This window comes from Chiloscyllium plagiosum, unplaced genomic scaffold, assembly GCF_037043375.1.
Source record: "Chiloscyllium plagiosum isolate Xiang-an unplaced genomic scaffold, Cpla_swu_hap1 HiC_scaffold_4, whole genome shotgun sequence".
In the NCBI taxonomy this organism is placed as follows: Eukaryota; Metazoa; Chordata; class Chondrichthyes; order Orectolobiformes; family Hemiscylliidae; genus Chiloscyllium; species Chiloscyllium plagiosum.
This window is the reverse complement of record NW_028270142.1, coordinates 76,892,157-76,908,779: the sequence shown is the minus strand read 5'-3', so window position 1 is coordinate 76,908,779 and position 16,623 is coordinate 76,892,157. Positions and strand designations below refer to the sequence as shown.

General features: G+C 42.5%; 1 protein-coding gene across 5 annotated transcripts in view; it reads left to right on the top strand.

Moving 5' to 3' along the window:
- The window catches only part of LOC122549101 (lipoxygenase homology domain-containing protein 1-like), a 326,386-nt gene that overhangs the window by 276,475 nt on the left and 33,288 nt on the right, over window positions 1–16,623 (top strand). For 3 of the 5 annotated variants that reach the window (XR_015756989.1, XM_087986387.1, XM_087986386.1), the window contains 2 exons: window positions 1,428–1,582; window positions 11,959–12,037. Coding sequence is in view for 4 of the 5 variants with exons in the window: in XM_087986387.1 (XP_087842513.1) it covers window positions 1,428–1,582; window positions 11,959–12,037 (234 nt within the window). In the remaining variant the exon portion in view is untranslated. Of the gene's footprint in view, window positions 1–1,427; window positions 1,583–1,711; window positions 1,782–11,958; window positions 12,038–16,623 lie in introns of those variants that run through there. The other 2 variants (XM_087986390.1, XM_087986388.1) reach the window with 2 other exon arrangements.

The window sequence follows — 16,623 nt, the reverse complement described above, 5'->3', positions numbered from 1 at the left end:
AGTGCATCTTGGAAGATCGAGTACAGGTGAAAATTATCAGTGAATGGCACAACCCTCAGCAGTATTGATATGCAGAGGTAGCTGGGTGTCCAGGTCCACAGATCACTGAAGGTGACCGCATGTAGATATGGTAGTAAAAATGGCCTCTGGCATGCTTGCTTTCATGGGAAGGGGCATTGTGTCTTAGGTTAGGCAAGTTATGCTGCAGCTTTATAGAACTTTAGTTAGGACATTCTTGGAGTATTGCATACAGTTCTGGTCACCACATTATCAGAAGGATGTGGATGCTTTGGAGAGGGTACAGAAAAGGTTTACCAGGATGTTGCCTGGTATAGGGGATTTTAGCTATGAAGAAAGGTTGAACAAATTGGGTTTGTTTTCACTGGAATGCAGGAGGTTGAGGGGTGGCCTGATAGAATTTCATAAGATTATGGATGGCATGGATAGAGTGCAAACTATGAGGCTTTTTCCCAGGATGCAGTGGTCAATTACTAGGGGACACAAGTTCAAGGTGCTGGGAGAAGTTTAAAAGAGAAGTGCAAGGCAAGTTTTTTCACATAAAGAGTGGTAAGTGCCTGGAATGCATTGACAAAGAAGGTGATGGAAGCAGACACAATAGCAACATTTAAGAAGCACCTGGATATATACACTATGCATGAATAGGAAGGAAATAGAAGAATTCAGGATCATGTAAGTGAGGAGAGTTTTCGTATAGAAGGGCAAAATGTGTTTGTGGAGGCTTGGAGGGCTGAAAGGCCTGTTCGGGTGCTGTATTGTTCTTTGTTCTTTATATTTGGGTTTAAATCATTAAAATTAACATGATAACTTTTTAAAAAAATAATTATGCTCCATTAAAGTCATTGTATTGATTAAGTCTTTTGTTTCAGCTACAAAGAATCGAATATTCACGAAGTCCGGGGTTGATTCTTCCAAAAATCTGTTTGGAACATTGAAATAAATTTTGAGGGTCTATGAAAGTTTTAGTTCCACTGTGATTCAATTTGGCTGACTGTCCTGTAGCAGTGTATACCTTTTCTAACTCAAAACCACGCCCATCTCCCTGTTAAGCCAGGTATACAGGTATTCCCACTATGTGGACTTCCTATCCTTGACCTTTGCCCCAGTCTCTATCTGATTCAGATGACGTGGTAAAGGGTGGATGGAGATTTCACCATAGAAATCTCACAAAGTTGAAACCTGGAGTTTGCACACTGAAGTCCTGAAAGAGTTTGTGGCTATTCTGGAAAATTCCTGCAGAAAAGATGGTGAGGGTTCACAGATCAGCTGAGTAATTTCTACATTGTCTAATAGTGGTAGTGGTGTTTAGCTCTCAATGAACAAAATGTTACAGAATGTAATGAATGGATTTAATATGTGATTTTAACACTGAAATGTTGTGTTTTCCCTCTTTTAAAAAAATGTGGCAGTCTTATTTTATCACATCCATGTGTTTACTGGTAATAAACCTGGAGCAGAGACAAATGCCAATGTTTACATCAACATATTTGGTGAAAAAGGAGATTCAGGGAAACGGAAGCTGCACAAGTCTCAAAACAATCAGATAATCTTCCAAAAAGATCAGGTAACAAAACAAAAGAGCAACATTAAATGCAAAGCATTTTGTTTGCATCATACTTCATTGCTTGATGTAATGGTGTCGTAATGTAGAAAGAACAGTAATTTGTTCAAATATTATTATTTAATATCTTAGAAGGAAAGACACTTCCAGGATGGAGAGGGACCATTTGGACCATTTGAATTCTTGTTTGAAGCATTTCAAAATATTGTGTAGCTTTTTCTCCAAACTGTTGTACATACTTCTCTTTCAAAATTTTAGCTATTTTTCCCTTTAAATATGCACGAATGTCAGTCACAAATGACTTCATCTAATAAAGTATTGCATGCTTAAAGAAGAACTGCTGGGATAGGCTGTTCAATATCATAGAATCCTTACAGTGTGGAAAAAGGCCGATCGGTCCAACAAGTCCACACTGACCCTCCAAAGAGGGCAATTTAGTATGGCCAATTACTTAACCTGCACATCTTTGGATTGTGGGAGGAAACTGGAGCACCCGGAGAAAACCCATATCAGTTGAATTGTAAGTAGAGCTAAAACTACAGAATCAATGGCAAGCAACTCTTACAATACAGAATAAAATATTGTTGAAGAAGCAGCAAAAACTACTAGAAATGTTTTTTGTGAAGCTCCTTCAGTGATATTTTGGCACTGAGAAAGTAAGTGATTAGAATGTTTTCCTTTTTCTTATGTTGACTTTATTTTTATGTGTGCCCTTACTACAATATTAAGTTGAATGTTGTCTTAGTCATGGAGTCATAGACATGTTCAGCACAGAAACAGACCTTTTGGTCCAACTCATCTATGCCAGCCAGCTATCCTAACCTAATCTAGTCCCATTTTGCCAGCATTTGGCGCATATCCCTCTAAACTCTTTCTATTTATATACCCATCCAGATACCTTTTAAATTTTGCAATTATACCAGCCTCCACCACTTCTTCTGGCACCCTCTCTCTGAAAACTTTGCCCCTTAGGTCCCTTTTATATCTTTCCCCTCTAACCCTAAATCTATGCCCTCTAGTTCTGGACTCCCCCCATCCCAGAGAAAAGACTTTGTCTATTTATTCTATCCATGCCCCTCATGAATTTATTTACCTCTATAAGATCACCCTCGGCCTCCAACACTCTAGGGAAAACAGCCCCAACCCATTCAGCCTCTCCCTGTAGCTCAAATCCTCCAACCCTGGCAACATCCTTGTAAATCTTTTCTGAACTCTTTCAAATTTCACAACATCCTTCCAATAGGAAGGAGACAGAATTGTACACAATATTACAAAAGTGGCCTAACCAATGTCCTGTACAGCTGCAACATGACCTCCCAACTCCTATACTCAATACTCTGAACAATAAAGGAAAGCCTATCAAATGCCTTCTTCTCTATCCTATCCACCTGCAACTCTAATTTCAAGGAACTATGAACGTACACTCCAAGGTCTCTTTGTTCAGCAACACTCCCAAGGACCTTACCATTAAGTATATAAGTCCTGTTAAGATTTCCTTTTCCAAAGTGCAGCACCTTGCATTTATCTAAATTTAACTCCACCTGCCACTCCTCAACCCATTGGCCCATCTGATCAAGATCCTGTTGTAATCTGAGGTAACCTTCTTCGCTGTCCACTGCACCTCCAATTTTGGTGTCATCTGCAAACTTACTAACTATATCTCCTATATTCACATCCAAATCATTTATATAAATGATGAAAAGTAGTGAACCCAGCACCGATCCTTGTGGCCAACCACTGGTCAAAAGCCTCCAGTCTGAAAACCCTCCACCATCACCCTTTGTATTCAACCTCCCAGCCAGTTATGTATCCAAATGGCTAGTTCACCCTGTATTTCATGAGATCTAATCTTGCTAACCAGTCTCCCATGGGGAATCTGGTCGAATGCCCGTCCACATAGATCACGTCCACCACTCTACCCTCATCAATCTCTTTGTAATTCTTGTTGATGGCAATTCTTTTCATCTCTCATCTTGCATTCATGGGGTTAATAATGGGGATAATAATAATTGCAAAGGTGTAATAATGTCTAGAGCAAGTTTGGAATGTGAACATCAGAACTGAGCTTTAATGGCAGGTCATGAAGCAGCATATATCATTACTGATCATCTCTCCCATCTCTTCATTCAAAATTGGGAAGAGCCTTTAGCCAAGAGATGATTATTTAAATAGAAATAACATGCAGCATTATGGGGAAAATGAAGGCGAATGTCACCAAATCATGCTGCTCATTCAGAGAGCAGATGCAGGCATGAAGAGTGAAATCTAATAGGTGAGACGTGTGGCAGATTCACGTGAGATGTTCAGTGAGTTAACATAAAGCTCATCTTGCTACATCCTTTACATTTATTTCAAAAGGTGTGGCGAGTTCAGAATTGAAGCATATTATTACTTGTTAAACACCTTGTTAACAGCCCAATTCGCCATGGGTTGCAAGCCTGATGAAGGACTTTTGCCTGAAACGTAGATTTTCCTGCTCCTCGGATGCTGCCTGACCTGCTGTTCTTTTCCAGCACCACTCTAAACTTGACTCTGTTTTCCAGCATCTGCAGTCCTTGTTTTTACCTGCATACTTACAAAACCTACCATACAAACTAGCCATGTTGAATACTCAAATGGAAATCAGAGCAGATTCTTGCTTCATTCAAATCGTCACTTTCTCCAAAATAACTATATGTCAAAGAATGGGTATGAATATCTCAGGCAAGTTCCATGGAAACCAGCCAAACACATCTGATATGCCAGTCCCTAACAGGAGAAAGTGAGGTCTGCAGATGCTGGAGATCAAAGTTGAAACTTTATTGCTGGAACAGCACAGCAGGTCAGGCAGCATCCAGGGAACAGGAGATTCGACGTTTCGGGCACAGGCCCTTCTTCAGGAATGAGCAGAGAGTGTTCAGCAGGAGAAGATAAAAGGTAGGGAGGAGGGACTTGGAGGAGGGGAGTTGGAAATGTGATAGGTGGAAAGAGGTCAAGGTGAGGGTGATAGGTCGGAGTAGGATGGAGGCGGAGAGGTCAAGAAGAAGACTGCAGGTCAGGAAGGCGGTGCCGGGCTGGAAGGATCCGGCTGAGACAAGGTGGGGGGAGGGGGGATGAAGAAACTGGTGAAGTCCCTAACAGCCCACATGGAATATCTATGATCCGTTCCCAGGACATTTCTGCATTTCAGTGTTGCTGCTCAGGCTGTACCACTAACTATCATTGGAATGCTGCAAGGACAGAGAGTGCTCAGGGAAAAGCATCCAGTTCACAGACGGGACCATTGGTTAGCACGGCTGCCTCACAGCATCAGGGACCCGGATTTGATTCGCCCTCTGGCTGGATGGAATTTGCACATTCTCCCTGTGTCTACGTGGGTTTCCTCCGAGTGTTCTGGTTTCCTCTCACAATCCAAAGATATGCTGGTGAGGTGAATTGGCCATGTTAAATTGCCCATGGTGTTCAGTGATGTGTAGGTTAGGTGCACAAAGTTAAAAATCACACAACGCCAGGTTATAGTTCCATATTTTGAAGCACTAGCTTTTGGAGCAATTGTTAGGTGCATTAGTCAGGGGTAAATGTAGAGTAGTAGCGAAATGGGTTTGCATGGGATACTCTTTGGAGGGTCGGTGTGTACCTATTGGGCTGAGGGGCATGTTCCCTCACTGTAGGGATTCTATATGATACGATCATAACACTCATTCAGTCTGAGCCTACCTGGATGCTTACAGTATCCCTATCTTGGCTCACCTTTTTGTGATGGCACATCAGCCAGAGATACTAATGCAGACACAAGCACAGAAAAATTGTTATAGTTGTCAGCAGGTCTCATCAGGGTATCAGAATTCGGATCCTCTGCTGTCAAGTGGTGAGAAGCCAAATGATATGCAGCCAATATCCATCTTGACTCCTCTGACCTCCTATGGTTAATTTGTTTCTGGAATATGGGAGGGTCAAGTATTATGGGAGATGAATATGGGAGGCACAGCTATTACTGTTGGTGCAGGTGGGGAGGTGTCCCAATAGAGTGAATAGGCTGTGCAGAGGATTTGCAGGGCTAGTGGTGTCAGGGTTATTATTGGTGAGGGTGAGTGAGGAAAATGTTACAGGAAATAGTGAGATTTATGGAATACCAGCCTGGCTGTGAGGTGGCTACAGCAGTAAAGATAGTGATTATGAGATATCGGAGAGAAGATGGTGTCATGTAGGTTGGCAAAGTTGAGAAGGTCATTGACCTCCTTCCTCCAGAGCTCAGCATCCAGCCAGACAGCTGAGATTGTTTTAAACTGGGTAGTAACTTCATGTCTGGTGTTGACTAATCATAGAAGAATCATAGAATCCCCACAGTGTGGAACAGGCCATTTGGCCCAACAAGTCCACACCAACCCTCTGAAGAGTATCTCAGCCAGACCCATTCCTTTACCTTATTACTTTACATTTCCCCTGACTAATGCACCTAGCCTACACATTTCTGAACACTATGGGCAACTTAGCATGTCCAATTCACCTAGCCTGCATATATTTGGACTGTGGGAGGAAAACCACGCAGACAAAAAGAATGTGCAAACTCCACGCATACAGTTGCCTGAGGCTGGAATCAAACCTGCATCCTGGTGATATGAGGCAGCAGTGCTAACCACTGAGTCACTGGAGTAAGAGGAAGTCCTGCCTCTGTACCACCCCATCCAGCAGGATCTCTCGGACTCTTGCCTGCAAACTGCAGCAACAATTTTCCTGTCTGCCATGTCCATGTCAAGAACCGTGCAGGGTAACTTCAGACTGATGATACTAATCTGGGAGCAAAATGACCTTTTAAAGATGGAACCTGTGCTATTGATACAGGTGAATTATGGGATTTCTGGTGAGTGGGGAGTAGCTCCATGAACACTGCATGGCAAAACCGGCCATAAAATGTCTTTGGTGTTCACCATAGGGACAGGAACACCATTTAATATGACAATTTTGATAAGATGCAGGAAATAAACTCTCTCAACCTTGTGGTGAGAAACACTTGCATTTAGCCAAAAAAATATAAGATTTATCCCAAAGAATTTAATGTCATTCTATTGCACCATATTGATTCCATATGTGATTCTAACAGGCAGTTTAGGATTTGTGAACTTATCTTACAATATTTCTATGTTAACTGTATTGATGTTTTGATTAGGAACCCATTCTCCAATTCCATTATTCTGCAAAGAAAAAGAATCCTTTAAATGTCCTTAATTTTTGCAGCATATCATTCATTCGCCAGATCAGTTTAAAAATATGGATTACATGGCCTCTGATTCCTTTTCTAATGAAAATAAGTTTAATCTTGAGTCTGGCTTCACACTTCTCTGAACATTTTTTTCAAAATCTCAGATATTTACCCATTTGCCCTACCCAAAATTTCATTCTGAGCATCGCTTACACTGTGTAACTGATAATATGAATCCACCTCAAAAAAAAGATGCAAATGCTTGAGGTATGTAATGTGTTCAAGGTGTTCAATGCGCACTAATTCAGGCAGTGAATATGAAAGGAGACTAGAAGCCCTTACATTAGTAATATAACTTGAATGTTTGATCAGTATTTCTGCATCTCTTCCAAAATTTTTCAAGTTGACCTCTGCCTGGTGCTACCTAACATTCTTGGCATTCAGAGACCAGTTTTTCCTGCTTAGTGGCTCCAAACACCCCGAGCCCACCAACACCCGTACAATCCATCCACTGTGGCTTTTATTCCCTGCTATGCTTTTGGCTGAATTTTATGTTGGTGATACTATCCCTGCAACCAGGCCCTATACTGTATGTGTATGTGTTGACTCTGGGGTAGCCATTTCTGTTAAGTTCGGCAGCCTACCCTGAGAGTTGCTGATATTCAGAAGGAAAATAACTCAATGTCTTGCTGACCACTGCATCTGCAGACCGCAAACCAGCCTCAAAAATCATATAGATAGGACCTGGGAGAGTCAGGACCAGTCAGGCAGGCTTTGAAAGGAGAGGCATCAATTCCTAGTAAAGACAGTGGTGTTACTTCTAAGACAACTATTGAGATAATATTATGGCTTCGAAAGGCTCAGGGTGGAGAGTCATTTAAATCTGGGTTTGAGGGGTTGAGGACACCTTTCCTACCCCATAGTTCACGTGGGGGATCCTAAGATGTGCAAGTCAGATGAATTGGCCATTCGAAATTGCCCATAGTGTTAGGTATATCAGTCAGAGGGAAATGGGTCTGTGTGGGTTACTCTTTGGAGGGTCAGTATGGACTGGTTGGGCCGAACGGCCCTGTTTCCACACTGTAGTGAATCTAATCTCAACTGAAGAGGCTGGCTAATTAAGGGCCATTCCTCCTCACTCCTACTTGTAGCAAAAGCATGCTGTGGCTAAATGAGAGAGATGCTATCAGCAAGCACCACTTCTTTAAGAAACCCCACTGCCTCCCCCCACCTTCCATTCTTTAAACCATCCCCCATTCTACTTATTGCCTGTGACCTAGGGGATCCATGGCTGCTTCTCTTCCACACCTACTGATGGATAGGCAGTCTACTTCCTGACCTGCTCCACAAGGCTTGGGAACCCCAACACCATCAATTAAGTGGGTTTCCAATTGGCTTTTAATCATGGTAGGGTTGCCACGGTTCATGAGCCAATGGAAAGGCATGTTACCACGGCATGGCAGCCTACAGTATGTCTTAATGTGCAGAGATTGTAACTCATTTTTAGTAGAATTTCCTCTCCTTTTAAGTTTAATCATATTTATAGACTTCCATGTGATAACTATATTTATTAATTTGCCATCAGTCATTTTATTTATTGTTTACTGTGTTCTCCAGCTGGTTTATTGGCATTTAGGTTGCTTTTGTTTCTTGTAGCTCTAGAACACTTGGCTCAATACATTTCCTAATTTGGTCACAGACTGATAAACCTCTTTTAGTTTCTTAACTTCAGTCTCTTACCTGGAATGCCCGATGATCTAAGTTTGTGCAGCAAACTTTCATGGGGAACTTTTCCAAAGATTAGCAAGGCTGCCTCACAATGCGAGAGACCTGGGTTCGATTCCAGTCTTGGGTGACAGTCTGTGTGGAATTTCCCCCTTCTCCTTGTATCAATGTAGGTTTATGCGGGGTACTCCAGTTTCCTCCCGTAGCCCAAAGATGTGCAGGTTAGGTGAATTGGCCATGGTAACAATGAGGGGTTACAGTGATAAGGTGGGGGACTGTATCTGGGTGGAATGCTCTATGGAAGGTCAGTGCAGACTTGGTGAGCTGAATAGCCTCATTTCACACTGTAGGGATTCTTGGATTCTATGATCTCATTGAAACATGCATGATTCTTAAGGGGCTAGACAGGATAAATTATGAGAGTATGTTAACCCTCATAAGAAAGTCCATTTGTAGAGGTCACAATCCAATTTAAGACTGAGGAGGAATTTCTTCTTTTAAGGTTGTGAGTCTTTGCAGCTCAATGCCACAGAGAGCTATGGAGCAGAATATTTGTGTATATTTAATGCTGAGATAGATTCTTGTGGTAGCAGCTTGCTGTGGAATCTCACCAGGGGCCCAGGAATTTTTATTTGGGGATTATAATAAGGCAGACTTGATTTAAGGAGCTTAGGTTAAAGGACCCCCTGGGGACAGGGATTATAATATGAGAGAATTCACCCCTTAGTTTGAGAGAGAGAAGCTGGAATTATGTAACGATATTACAATTGAGTAGATGTAACTACAAAGTCATGAGAGACGGAACTAACTAGAGTTGATTGAAAGGAGAGCCTAGCATGGAAGACAATGCTGCAGCAAAGGCAGGAGTTTCTGGTGGTACCAGAACAGACACCATAGAAATCCATCCCAAGGAAAAAAGAACCATATTAAGGGAAAGATGAGGCAACCATGGCCTACAGGGGAATTCAGAGACACCGAAAAAGAAAAAGTATACTGTGTGATAGAGAGTAGTGGAAAGCTGGAGGATTGGGAAAACTAGCAAGAATGCCAAAGAAAAGTAATGGCGGGGGGTGGGGGGTCGGGGAGGTGATTGAGATGAAAACTGAGAGTAAGCTAGCTATTAATATTAAAGAAGATAGTAGTTTCGATTAGATTCTCTACAGTGTGGAAACAGGCCCTTTGGTCCAACAAGTCCACACCGACCCTCCGAAGAGCAACCCACCCAGACCCATTTCTCTCTGACTAATGCACCTAACACTATGAGCAATTTAGCATGGCCAATTCATCTGACCTGCACATCTTTGGACTGTGGAAGGAAACCAGAGCACCCAGAGGAAACCCATGGGGACAATGTGCAAACTCTACACAGACAGTTGCCCGATGCTAGAATTGAAGCTGGGACCCTGGTGCTGGAGAAGTAGTAATGGGGAAGAAAGAAATAGTGGAAGAACTGAATGGTATTTTACATCAGTCTTCACAGTGGAATACATCAGCGTCATATCAAAACTTCAAGAGAGTGAAGGGGCAGAGATGAGTGTCCATTGCTGTCACTAAGGAAAAGGTGTTTGGGAATCTGAAAGGAGTGAAGGTGGATAAATTACCTGAACCGGATTGTCTGCACTGAAGAAGTTGGCTGAGGAGATTATAGAGGCATTGGTTATGATATTTCAGGAATCACTGGAGTCAGAGAGAGTTTGAGAGGATTGGAAAATGTCTAATGTAACATCCCTGCTTAAGAAGGGAAGTAGGCAGAAAACAGGAAACTATTGGCTGGTTAGTCTGATCTCAGTCAATAAAATGGATGAAATTATGGAGTACTTGGAATTGCATGGTAAAATATGGCTGAGTCAGCATGGCTTCATAAAGAGGAGGTCATGCCTGACATATCTGTTAAAATTCTTTGAGGAGGTAACAAGCAACTTAGATAAATGAGAGGCAGTGAATGTGATCTCTTTGGATTTCGAGAAGACCTTTGACAGGTTGTGCGACAGGAGGCTGCTAAATAAGATAAGAGTCAATAGTCTTAGGAGCAATTTATTGGTCTGGTTAGAGGATTAGCTGTTCAGTAGAAGACAGAGAGTGGGGATAAAAGAGTCATTTTCAGGTTGGCAGCTGGAGATTCGTGGAGTTCTGCAGGTGTCAGTAATAGCATCACAACAATTCATGTTATATATTAATAATCTGGACAGAGGAACAGGAGGCATCGTTGCCAAGTTTGCATATGACGCAAAGATAAATGGAGGTAGTATTGAGTAAAGAGGGAGCTGCAGAAGAACTTGGACAGCATAGAAGTGGTGGATAGGATAATAAGTTTAGGTATTTTGGTAGGAAGAATAGAGGCATTGACAATTTTCTAAATAGTGTAAGGTTTCAGAAATCTGAAATACAAAGAGTCTTCGGAGTCCTTGTTCAGGATTCTCTTAAGGTTCACATGTAGGTTCTCTTGACAGTTAGGAAGCAAATGCAATGTTCAAATTTATTTCAAGAGGACTAGAATATAAGAGGCTGCGTAAGGCTGGGGTCAGACTGAGTTTGGCCAAGTCATTGAGTATATTTAAGACAGAAATGGATAGATTATTGATTAGTAAGGGAAACAAGTGTTATGTGAAGAAGCCTGGAAATTGGAAGTGAAAAACTTATCAGCCATGATCGAACAGCAGATTGATGGACTAAATAACTTAATTCTGCTCCTATAATTTATGGTTTTATCAATGGAAGAATCAAGAATTATGGAGAAAATACAGGAATGAGGACATAAAGAAAGTGGGATCACCTGTGATTGATGGGTGGAGCAGGCGTGAGGTGGTAAATGTTTCAACTTATGTTTCTATTTTTTATGGTGTTATAGATAATAGAAATGGCCCCTTCTGTGTTGAAACAAATCTGATTTTGTGGTTATATATTTTTCTATTTGTTGCTGAATCTGTTGCAATTTTATTTCTCTATTCCCTTATAGAACTTTCTGCTGCAGTATGTCTAATGTCTATTCATTTAACTTTATGACTTTCTTGTGGTGCTTCTTGATAACTTTCAGGATATATCCAGATATTTTGCACCACCAATTAAAAATAATCTGTTTTAATTGACCTATTTCTTTACATTTAATTTGTATTGAATTCACAATTCAAACAGTGAATATAGTTCCTTCGACACTACCCAAATCTGAACCTGATTCTCTGAGTATGTGTACAAGGAACTGAACTCGAGAAAGATGCGTGTCATTGGCACGTTGTTGATAGTCTCGGATTTTAATAGTCATAAAAGATTTAGAAGTGATGAATGTCACTTGAAAAAAAATGACAATAGTTATCCTGTAGGAAAAAAATACCACTTGATGGGCAGAAGTCTTGAAATTCTTGTGATTGCCTAAGTACTTAATGTCTTACTGCAATAAGATAGGATTGGTGTTTAGTTTCTTACAACTCATTTCCTCAATCATTTTGAAAATAATGCATATTACCTTTCTATATTGTAGATGGATACCTTCACTATTGAGGCAGTTACTCTGGGAATGCTTAAAAAGATTATAATTGGCCATGACAGTATGAAAGCAGGTACTGTAAGATTTATCCATGTTTGAACATTTACTTGCTATTACAGGGAAATAAAACTGAGACATTCATGATTGCTATTTCCAATGGCTATAGGCAAAAAAACTGTCAACTTTGAGAAGAGTTTGAAATTTACAGACAACTGAGAGGCTGGAATAGAGTGGGCATGAAAGAAGATGTTTCCACTGTTAGGATACACTAGGACTCGAGAGCACATCCTCAATGTGAAGGGATGACCATTTAGAACTGAGATGAGGATGAATATCTTCAACTACAGGGTGGTGAATCGGTGGAACACATTGCTGATTTGATTTGATTTACATAGAACATTACAGCGCAGTACAGGCCCTTCGGCCCTTGATGTTGTGCCGACCTGTCATACCAATATGAAGCCCATCTAACCTACACTATTCCATGCTTGTCCACCCACATGCTTGTCCAATGACGACTTAAATATATTTAGAACATAGAACATAGAAGAATACAGCGCAGTACAGGCCCTTTGGCCCTCGATGTTGCGCCGATCCAAGCCCATCTAACCTACACTAGCCCACTATCCTCCATATGCCTATCCAATGCCCGCTTAAATGCCCATAATGAGGGAGAGTCCACCACTGCTACTGGCAGGGCATTCCATGAACTCACGACTCGCTGAGTAAAGAACCTACCCCTAACATCTGTCCTATACCTACCCCCCCTTAATTTAAAGCTATGCCCCCTTGTAATAGCTGACTCCATACGTGGAAAAAGATTCTCACTGTCGACCCTATCTAAACCCCTAATCATCTTGTACACCTCTATCAAGTCACCCCTAAACCTTCTTTTCTCCAATGAAAACAACCCCAAGTGCCTCAGCCTTTCCTCATACGATCTTCCTACCATACCAGGCAACATCCTGGTAAACCTCCTCTGCACCCGTTCTAGTGCCTCCACATCCTTCCTATAGTATGGTGATCAAAACTGCACACAATACTCCAGATGTGGCCGCACCAGAGTCTTATACAACTGCAACATGACCTCAGGACTCCGGAACTCAATTCCTCTACCAATAAAAGCCAGTACGCCATATGCCTTCTTCACCGCACTATTTACCTGGGTGGCAACTTTCAAAGATTTGTGTACATGGACACCAAGATCCCTCTGCTCATCCACACTACCAAGTATCCGACCATTAGCCCAGTACCCCATCTTTTTGTTACTCTTACCAAAGTGAATCACCTCACGCTTAGCTACATTGAACTCCATTTGCCACCTTTCTGCCCAGTTCTGCAGCTTATCTATATCCCGCTGTAACCTGCCACATCCTTCCTCACTGTCTACAACTCCTCCGACTTTCGTATCATCCGCAAACTTGCTCACCCAACCTTCTAGCCCCTCCTCCAGGTCATTTATAAAAATGACAAACAGCAATGGTCCCAAAACAGATCCTTGCGGAACACCGCTAGTGACGGCATTCCAAGATGAACCTTTGCCATCAACTACTACCCTCTGTCTTCTTCCAGCCAGCCAACTCCTAATCCAAACCTCCAAGTCACCCTCAATGCCATACCTCCGTATTTTTTGCAGTAGTCTACCATGGGGAACCTTATCAAATGCCTCACTAAAATCCATATACACCACATCTACCGCTTTCCCCTCGTCCACCTCCTTAGTCACCTTCTCAAAGAATTCAATAAGGTTTGTGAGGCACGACCTGCCCTTCACAAAACCATGCTGACTATCCTTGATCACATTATTCCTATCCAGATGTTCATAAATCCTATCCTTTACAATTCTCTCTAAGATTTTGCCCACAACAGAAGTGAGACTCACCGGCCTATAGTTACTAGGGTTATCCCTACTCCCCTTCTTGAACAAGGGAACCACATTTGCTAGCCTCCAATCTTCTGGCACTACTCCTGTAGACAACGAGGACATAAAAATCAAGGCCAATGGCTCTGCAATCTCCTCCCTTGCTTCCCAGAGAATCCTAGGATAAATGCCATCAGGCCCAGGGGACTTATCTATTTTCACCCTTTCCAGAAATTCCAACACCTCTTCTCTACATACCTCAAAGCCATCCATTCTACTTAATTGTCACTCAGTATTCACATCGACAACAATGTCCTGTTCCCAAGTCAATACTGACGAAAAGTATTCATTCAGTGTCTCCCCAATCTCTTCAGCCTCCACACGCAACGTCCCACTACTATCCTTGACTGGACCTATTCCTACCCTAGTCATTCTTTTATTCCTGACATACCTATAGAAAGCCTTAGGGTTTTCCCTAATCCTACCAACTAAGGACCTTTCATGTCCCCTCCTTGCTGCTCTTAGCTCTCTCTTCAGGTCCTTCCTGGCTACCTTATATCTCTCAATCGCCCCAATTGAACCTTCATGCCTCATCTTTACATAGGCTGCCCTCTTCCATTTAACAAGGGATTCCAATTCCTTATTAAACCACGGCTCCCTCACACGACCCTTTCCTCCCTGCCTGATGGGTACATACTTATCAAGGACACTCAATAGTTGCTCCTTGAACAAGCTCCACATATCAATTACACCCTTGCCTTGAAGCTTACTTTTCCAAGGAGAAAGTGAGGTCTGCAGATGCTGGAGATCAAAGTTGAAACTTTATTGCTGGAACAGCACAGCAGGTCAGGCAGCATCCAGGGAACAGGAGATTCGACGTTTCGGGCACAGGCCCTTCTTCAGGAATGAGAAGTGTGGCTTACTTTTCCAAGCCACACATCCTAAGTCCTGCCTCGCTGCATCATAATTTCCCTGCCCCCAGCTATAACTCTTGCCCTGTCGTGCACACTTATCCCTCTCCATCACTAGAGTAAAAGTCACCGAATTGTGGTCACTGTCCCCAAAGTGCTCACCTACCTCTAATTCTAACACCTGGCCTGGTTCATTACCCAGAACCAAATCCAGTATGGCCTCACCTCTTGTTGGCCTATCTACATATTGTGTCAGGAAACCCTCCTGCACACATTGGACAAACACTGACCCATCTAACGAACTTGAGCTATAGCTTTCCCAATCAATATCAGGAAAGTTAAAGTCCCCCATAACAACCACCCTATTACTTTCACTCTTCTCTTGAATCATCCTCGCAATCCTTTCTTCTACGTTTCTAGGACTATTAGGAGGCCTGTAAAAAACTCCTAACAGGGTGAGCTCACCTTTCCTATTCCTAACCTCAGTCCAAACTACCTCAGATGGTGAGTATTCATCCATTGTACTTTCCACAGCTGTAATATTATCTTTGACAAGCAATGCCACACCTCCCCCTCTTTTACCCCCACCTCTGACCCTACTAAAACATTTAAACCCTGGGACCTGCAACAGCCAATCCTGTCCCTGTTCTACCCATGTCTCCGTAATAGCCACAACATCGAAGTCCCAAGTACCAACCCACGCTGCAAGTTCACGTACCTTATTTCGTATACTTCTTGCATTGAAGTATACACACTTCAAGCCACTTTCCTGTTTACAGGCACCCTCCTTTGAAATTGATGCCATGTTCCTAACCTCCCTACACCAACTTAAAGTTGGTGAATCTTCTACAGTTGCAGGCAAAGCATTCCTTACTACTCTCCGAGTAAAGAAACTACCTCTGACATCTGTCCTATATCTATCACCCCTCAATTTAAAGCTATGCCCCCTCGTGCTCGCCATCACCATGCTTGGAAAAAGGCTCTCCCTGTCCACTGTATTTAACCCTCTGATTATCTTATATGTCTCTATTAAGTAACCTCTCAACCTTCTTCTCTCTAATGAAAACAGCCTCAAGTCCTCAGCCTTTCCTTGTAAGACCTTCCCTCCATACCAGGCACCATCCTAGTAAATCTCCTCTGCACCCTTTCCAAAGCTTCTATGTCTTTCTTATAATGCGGTGACCAGAACTGTACACAATACTCCAAGTGCGGCCGCACCAGAGTTTTGTACAGCTACAGTATAACCTCATGGTTCCGGAACTCGATCCCTCTATTAATAAAAGCTAAAACACTGTAAGCCTTCTTAACAACCCTGTCAATCTGGGTGGCAACTTTCAGGGATCTGTGTATATGGACACCGAGATCTCTCTGCTCATCTACACTACCAAGAATCTTACCATTAGCCCAGTACTTTGCATTCCGATTACTCCAACCAAAGTGAATCACCTCACACTTGTCCACATTAAACTCCATTTGCCATCTCTCGGCCCAGCTCTGCAGCTTACCTATGTCTCTCTGTAGCGGAGAAAGTGAGGTCTGCAGATGCTGGAGATCAGAACTGAAAATGTGTTGCTGGAAAAGCGCAGCAGGTCAGGCAGCATCCAGGGAACAGGAAAATCGACGTTTCGGGCATAAGCCTGAAGAAGGGCTTATGCCTGAAACGTCGATTCTCCTGTTCCCTGGATGCTGCCTGACCTGCTGCGCTTTTCCAGCAACACATTTTCAGCTATGTCTCTCTGTAACCTACTACATCCTTCGTCACTATCCACAACTCCACCGACCTTAGTGTCGTCTGCAAATTTACTAACCCACCCTTCTACGCCCTCATCCAGGTCGTTTATAAAAATGATGAACAGCAGTGGACCCAACACCGACCCTTGCGGTACG